General features: G+C 64.1%; 1 protein-coding gene across 1 annotated transcript; it reads right to left on the bottom strand.

Moving 5' to 3' along the window:
• Positions 1-405: 405 nt before the first annotated feature.
• On the bottom strand, positions 406-5,276 carry LCN12 (lipocalin 12). Its single transcript, XM_088018839.1, has 8 exons — positions 5,160-5,276; positions 4,620-4,756; positions 2,928-2,995; positions 2,710-2,850; positions 2,472-2,573; positions 1,338-1,518; positions 595-757; positions 406-534 (listed from the first exon to the last, which is right to left on the bottom strand). Exons 1-8 carry the CDS (start codon positions 5,274-5,276, stop codon positions 406-408), a joined length of 1,038 nt encoding a protein of 345 aa, XP_087874965.1.
• Between the last annotated feature and the right edge of the window lie 939 nt (positions 5,277-6,215).

The raw sequence follows: 6,215 nt of genomic DNA, 5'->3' as shown, positions 1-6,215 counted from the left end.
GGGTGTCCTGGGCCGCCAGCCAGTGGGCAGCTGTGGCAACACTGAGCCGGGCAGTGGCACTGACCCTGCAGAGAGCTATGTCCAGCCACGGGGCCTGCTGGGACCCACACCACAGCCCCTCAGGAGGGGGACAGGGCCGGGACAAGGGCTGGGGGTGGTCGCGGGCATCCTCCAGGGCCCTGAGTCCTGCGTGTCACTGAGGAATGGGGACACCCCAGGGACCCAGGCCCCCAGGCAGGGCCGAGAGAATTCCCGGAGGTCCTGAGTCGCTCAAAATCATGACCTGCCCTTTAGACTAGTAAACAAGGCAGCTTCTGTCCTTTCGTGGAAGTGGAGGCTAGGGCCACGTGCAGGAGGCTCAGTTTCCCAGCCTGTTCCTCTCCGCCCAGCCCCGGCTCCATCCCCTCAGGGCCTGAGGCCCCGGCCCGGCCGGCCCAAGCCAACCTTGGCCAGCGTGCAGCTGGGCTCGGGTGGAGCACCTGCCCCGTGGGGCCAGCGCAGGTGCGCCGTGACAAGGGGCACTGGCGGGAAGGGCTATGGCCGGAGAAGGGCCAAAGGAGGCCTCTCCACCAGGGCGCTAGGGCAGCTTGCTACCTGATCCCCAGATCCCCAGATCTCTGTGGCCCCCGGTAGATGCAGCTCGCCACCATCTGCGGCCTGGAAGGCTCTCCCGGGATGCAGCTTTGTGCTCCCAGGACCAGGGGAAGCCCGAGGCGGCCCATCGATGTCACTGTCACAGTACAGGGCTTTGTGTGACCTTGGTGGGCAAGGCTGGGAGGAATGCACGACCCAGGCCGTGGGGAGTCTTTGGGGCAGGGCCCCTCCCACCACCCAGGGCTGAAGCTGACAGGCCAGGTGAGTGCCAGAGGGACAAATGCTTCCCCCGGCCGTGGACAGCCCACCTGCCTTCATCCCCTTCCGCTGACCCTGCCCCAAGGGAGGAACAGGCCCAGATGGGGGGGGCCCAGGGCCCCAGAGGGAGGAACAGGCCCAGATGGGGGTAGCACACTCAGGCCAAAGAAATGCAATCTGGTACCCAGCAAGAGGTCTCTCTAGATGTTCTTTGATCTCTGGGGGCGGGGGGGGGGGCAGTTCCCGGCAGGCCCTGGGCTTGGCTTGCTGCCCCCCTGCTTGGAGATCCCTGGGGGCCAGGATTGGGGGGGAGACGGGTCCTGTCTGGGGCAGGGCAGCTGCATCTCCGGTGTGCAGACGGCTGGGATCCCAGGTTGTGGCTCTCTGTACCTGAAGGGTCCCTACACCCAGTGGGGGACAGGCCTCGGAAGCTTGTCCCCACCCCCACCCCCCCACGGCAGGAAGCCAAACCTGTCTCCCCTCACCCTGCCCTCCAGGCTGGGGCATCTGCATCTAGGCCTGCTCCTGTTCTGGGGCCCCAGCTGCACCCCCATGGCAGCTCCAGGGCTCTGGGGGGTGGGGAGGTGGAGCTGGGGTCTCTGAACTCGTGGAGCTGGGGGCTGAGTGGGTAGGATGGAGGGGTCTTGTCCTGGGACTCACAGGGACCTGCAAACACCCCCCCCACACACACTCACAGACACACCCCGGGAGGCCAGAGGGTGAGCACAGGCCTGGAGGGCTGGGGGTGGGCATGAATGTGTGCAGAGGGTCCGCCCCTACCACCCCAAGGTCATGGTGGCTCCTACTCCTGGATCCTGGCACAGGATTTATTCCATGCTGAGAGCAGAGGCCTTGGCTGGGGAGGAGCTGCGTTCACCTTTGGCAGGTACCCAGATGGGGTGACCAATCTGATGGGGGAGACAGAGTCTCAGATGGAGGTTGGAGCAGAGAATGGGGAGGAGGCCAGAGGCATGAGAGCTCCAGGGAGGGGAGAGGAATAGGGGACGGAGGGAGGAAGGGGGCCTGCAGCGAGGCGTAGTGTGGGGGGGAAGGTGCTGGGGCCCGGGAGGCCAGCCAGGGACCGAGGGACACGCCCTCCCGGGCGCTGCCCTGCCCCCACCCCAGCCCCCAGACTCGGTGCAGATGTGCAGCCGAGCACTCTTGTGAACACTGTGCACACGCACTTCTCCCTGTGCGTGCATACATGTGCATGCATGGCTGTGTAGGTGGGGGCGTGTGCCAGCATGAGCACTGCATGTCCGCATGTGTGCACATGCTTTATGGACGCCACCCTGTGTACACACGGTCATACACATGTAAAGAGCCAGACGTGGGAAATGCTCCTGGAATGAGAGGAGGTGGCCCAGGATGGGGGGGGGGGGGCCCGGGTGGGGGCAGGAGGTGGCCCGGGACAGGGGGGCCCGGCGGGGAGCAGAGACCAAGGAGTTATGAGGATCCACCCTTTGGGCTCAGGCTGAACCCTCTGGGGTTGCCAGGACCCCACAGGTAGGCCCTGCACGCAGACCACGCTCCCCTGCGGGCTCCCATGGGGCTTTCAAGGCCCATGGGCGGGCCCCATGCTGGGTGCAGGCCCCTGCCACGGCCTGAGGGCCCGTTACCTGTCAAGTCTGGGAAGACGATGTTGTTGTCCGACAGGCCCAGAGCTCTGACCAGGCAGACAAATTTGTCCAGCACCTGGGTCTGGATCATCCACATCCTGCCTGGGGCCCAATGAACAGAGCACGGCCCTTAGCCACGGAGGGTGCGTGGGCAGTGCTGGGCAGTACTGGGCACCCTGCCCTCCCTCCCCCTCCTGCTCCCACCAGCCCGACCGTGGCCACTGGGCCGGGGACTCACATAGCAGGTTGACCCTGAGGATACTCTGGCCACCTGACTGTCTTCGGAACAGCATCAGCGCGAACACACTGTAGTCCGTGTCGTACACCTGGACCTCCTCGGGCTCTGCCCCGGACACAAGGGTGGTACCGCCGCTGTGTGAGGGGCGTTCCCCCCCGGCGCCCTCCGCAGGCTGCCCCCCTGCCTCCCGCCGGTCACCCTCTCACCCTCTCTGCGGTCCACCCAGAAGCTCCCAGGCCGCGCCGCCGGAACCAGCACATAAGACCAGGTGACACAGTGGTGGCCCCTGCAGGAGAGAAAAGTTCTGGAACCTGGCCAGACCTCGGGTTTCCTTCTCTGTCTCAGGGGCTGGCCCCGAAGTGCCCCCCCCCCCCCCGAGAGAGAGAGAGAATTCAGCCGTTTGGAGGAGGCATCCGTCAGAAGCCAGGGGCACGGCCCAGCACACAGGAGGCTTTGCTGCCCTCCCCCGGGAGCGGTGGCCCTCCTGGAGGAACGAGGCGTGAGCTCTCCCCCATCTGCACGCATCCCCTTGAAGCCCTGGCCAGCCCACCCACTGGCTGCTCCTCATCGCCTGGACTGGGACCTCCAAAGTGTGTATGTGCGATGCTGAGAAACAGGTGTTTCTGGCAACAGGGTCCCCTCTGGGGGTCTTGAGTGGGCCCAGCTGGGCATGGTGGCCGGTGCCCCCAGCCAGCAGCCCTGGACTTCGCTGAGCCAGGCCAGATGGGGAGAAGTGGGGGCTCTGGGCGGCTGCTCCTGGGCCGGGCCCGATAGCCCCCCAGGCCTGAGCCCCAGGGAGCCCTCCCACAGAGCAGGGGCCTCTCCAGGCGGGTGTACTTGTTTTGAGAAGCAACCAAGTGCGGTCTGACCTGCAGGTGGGGGAGAGGCGAGGCCGCCCAGAAGGCTTCTCGGTCCAGCTGCATGGGCACTGGGTTCTTTGTTCCCCACTCCCCCCATTAATCAACCTCTGGCAGGAGCCAGGCCAGTCAGATGCTCCCAGGAATCTGAGACACTCCAAAGGCGGGTTCTGGGGTGGCTGAGCCTCTGCAGGTGGCTTTGATGGTGCTTGCTGGCAGGCTGGGGCAGGGGCCAGTGGAGACCCTCAGAGGGAGGCTCTCAGCTTCTAGGATCTACTCCTGGTCGGCATGACAAACCCGCCTTGCTTAAGGTCCCTATTTTATATTACTTGGAGCCAAAGAGCCAGAGGTTCCCAGGCCCCTTCTCCCCCATAGCCAGGCAGGGGGGCAAGGAAGGCTCCAGGCCTGCTGGAGACGTGGTAAGGGTAAAGAAGCCCTCATGGCATTGGTGTCCCCCAAAGGGGGGATGGCACCACCCTCACCTCATTCCAGGGGGTTACCCATCAAGACTCCCGACTTCTTCCCAACCAGATGGGTAGGCACTTCATCCAGGCAGACCAACCAGAGCACCTGTCACCCTGGATGCAGCAATGGGGCCAGGAGGATCACGTGACTCAAGGAAACCCGGTCAGAGGCCATTGCCAGGCTGACCAGGATGCTCTCTTTTCTGGAATTGGAACCCTGAGGAGGACATCAGCCTAGGCTAATGTTTTATCCCTGCAAAGTGAGAACTTTCTGGAACAGAGGTCTGGGGCAGACAGAGATGAGAGAGGGAGAGGGAAGGGGTGATGGGGCCCTGATCACACTGTTTGAGCTCCTGGATCCAGCTGTACCTGAAATCCATAAGCCCCCAAGGCTCTTCTGAGTCTGTGATCCAGTAAATGCGCCCCTCTTTTGTGTGTGCCCCCAGAGCTGGCTGAGCTCACCAGCAGCCTGTGCTGAACTTTGAATTAGAAGAAGGGCCCTGGGAGAACTGGCACACTCGGGCCCACGCTGGACCTGAGCCATGAAGCCATTAGCTTCTAGGGGTACAGGCCAGGGATCCTCACTCACCGGGTCATGGCATACGACACTTTAAGGCGGCTGTTTCCATTTTGCTCGAACATTGCAATGAATGGGTTCAACAGGAACCTGTCCATCTTCCTGTGGGTGCTGCCTGCTAGGCCGACAACAAACCATTCCCCCTGGAACTGTGGGAACCTGAGGTAGGCAGAGCCCGGGACAGCCCCAAGGGCCCTCACCAGGCAGTGGCTCCCAGCCTGAGCCTGCACTGATGATGCTGGCAGGAGCCGGAGGGCTGCCCTGGGCCTGGCAGGGCCAGGGTGACCTTGCCCAGTGGCTGGCCTTTGTGAGCTTCAGTTGACAGAGATGTTCCCACCGCACGGGGACTGGCAGGGGTTACTGCTGACCCAGGACGGCCTGCCCAGAGTCCTTTTCTGATGGACGTCAGGACTCTCTCTCTGGGGGGATCTGAGACCAGGCTAGCCAGGCTGGGGTCCCCAGGTGGTGCCTCCCCCCGGCCACCTTGGCCCTCCTTTCTCCCTGCACTTGGACCCCGGCTGACTTTCTCCCCCGCCCTCCAAGCCCCCAGACCTGGTCTTCTTGGAAGCTCTGTAACACGGAGGTAATGCCTGGCGGGGTGTTTGGGATCTGGCCCTTCAGGCCTTTCAGCAGGGTGAGCACCACCCACAGGGCACAGCAAGGCCCCATCCCAGTAGGGACTGAGAGAAAGCAAGTGGCCATGTCGCTGCTGACTCAGATACTCCCTGCTTTATGGGCCCACCTGCAGGTGCCCCTCCCCAGGGGTGTGCCCCTTTCACCTTCCTCCTCAGAACTGGCCGAAGAGGTGGGCCTGGAGGAGAGCCTGGAGGTGGACTGGACAGGGGCGGGGCCCTCTTGAGATCCTGCCCACCAAAGATGGGGGCATCTGGGTCCCACCCCAGGAAGGGAGACGGGCAGAAAATGGAGGGGCTGGCGGTGCTTGCTGGGCCCACTAGCTCCCAGGGATGTCTCTGCACCTTGCTTCCTGAGTCCTGAGACCCCCAGCTCCACCCCTCTTTGGGACCCCTTCCCAGTGCCCCATGCCAGTGGCGGTGGCCAGGGGCCTGAGGTGCCTCGCTGGCCGAGCCCTACCCCAGTAGCTTTCCTGCCACCAGCTGGGGGGCAGAACGTTCCATCCCACACAGGGAGCTTGACCTTTTCTTAGTCCCGGAGGTCAGGGGCACAGTGTTCTTGCAGAACACCGAGTGCAAAGCTCAGGCCTGCCACCCCCGCACTGCTCCACACGTCCCGGAACCCAAGGCGTGGGGCAAGAACAGGGCCAAGGGGCCCTATTGTCATGAGGGTGCGGGGTCGCGACCAGTCAGAGTGAGGCCAGACAAGGGGGTGGTGGGGCAGGCAGCCAGAGCACCCAGATCAGGATGACTGAGGGGTGATTGCAGGGGCCCCTTTGCCAGAGGGAGGGCAGGGGGCAGGCAGCCCAGCCTAGTGGGGGTGGGGCACCCACACACTGGGCCTGGGGACAGGAGGGCCCAGGCTCTGGGCATGTAGCCCACCCGGCCACCCCCAGAGAAGCGGCCTGGTAGTCAAATGCGTAGGTGCTGGGCTCTAGGAGACATCCTGGAAGGATGTGTACCTGACCTGTGAGCC

Source organism: Eumetopias jubatus, unplaced genomic scaffold, assembly GCF_037043125.1.
Source record: "Eumetopias jubatus isolate StellerSeaLion01/CBP00866 unplaced genomic scaffold, mEumJub1_p1.0 scaffold_15, whole genome shotgun sequence".
Classification (NCBI taxonomy): domain Eukaryota; kingdom Metazoa; phylum Chordata; class Mammalia; order Carnivora; family Otariidae; genus Eumetopias; species Eumetopias jubatus.
Note: the sequence above shows the minus strand (reverse complement) of the source record. Positions and strands in the feature narration are given on the sequence as shown.

Excerpts from the sequence above, each read along its gene's own strand:
- LCN12 (XM_088018839.1), bottom strand. The coding sequence starts at position 5,276 with ATGGGGCCTTGCTGTGCCCTGTGGGTGGTGCTCACCCTGCTGAAAGGC. Across the intron at positions 4,757-5,159 it reads AGAGCTTCCAAGAAGACCAG|TTCCAGGGGGAATGGTTTGT; the intron begins GTCTGGGGGCTT and ends AGGTTCCCACAG. Across the intron at positions 2,996-4,619 it reads GTGTCGTATGCCATGACCCG|GGGCCACCACTGTGTCACCT; the intron begins GTGAGTGAGGAT and ends TCTCTCCTGCAG.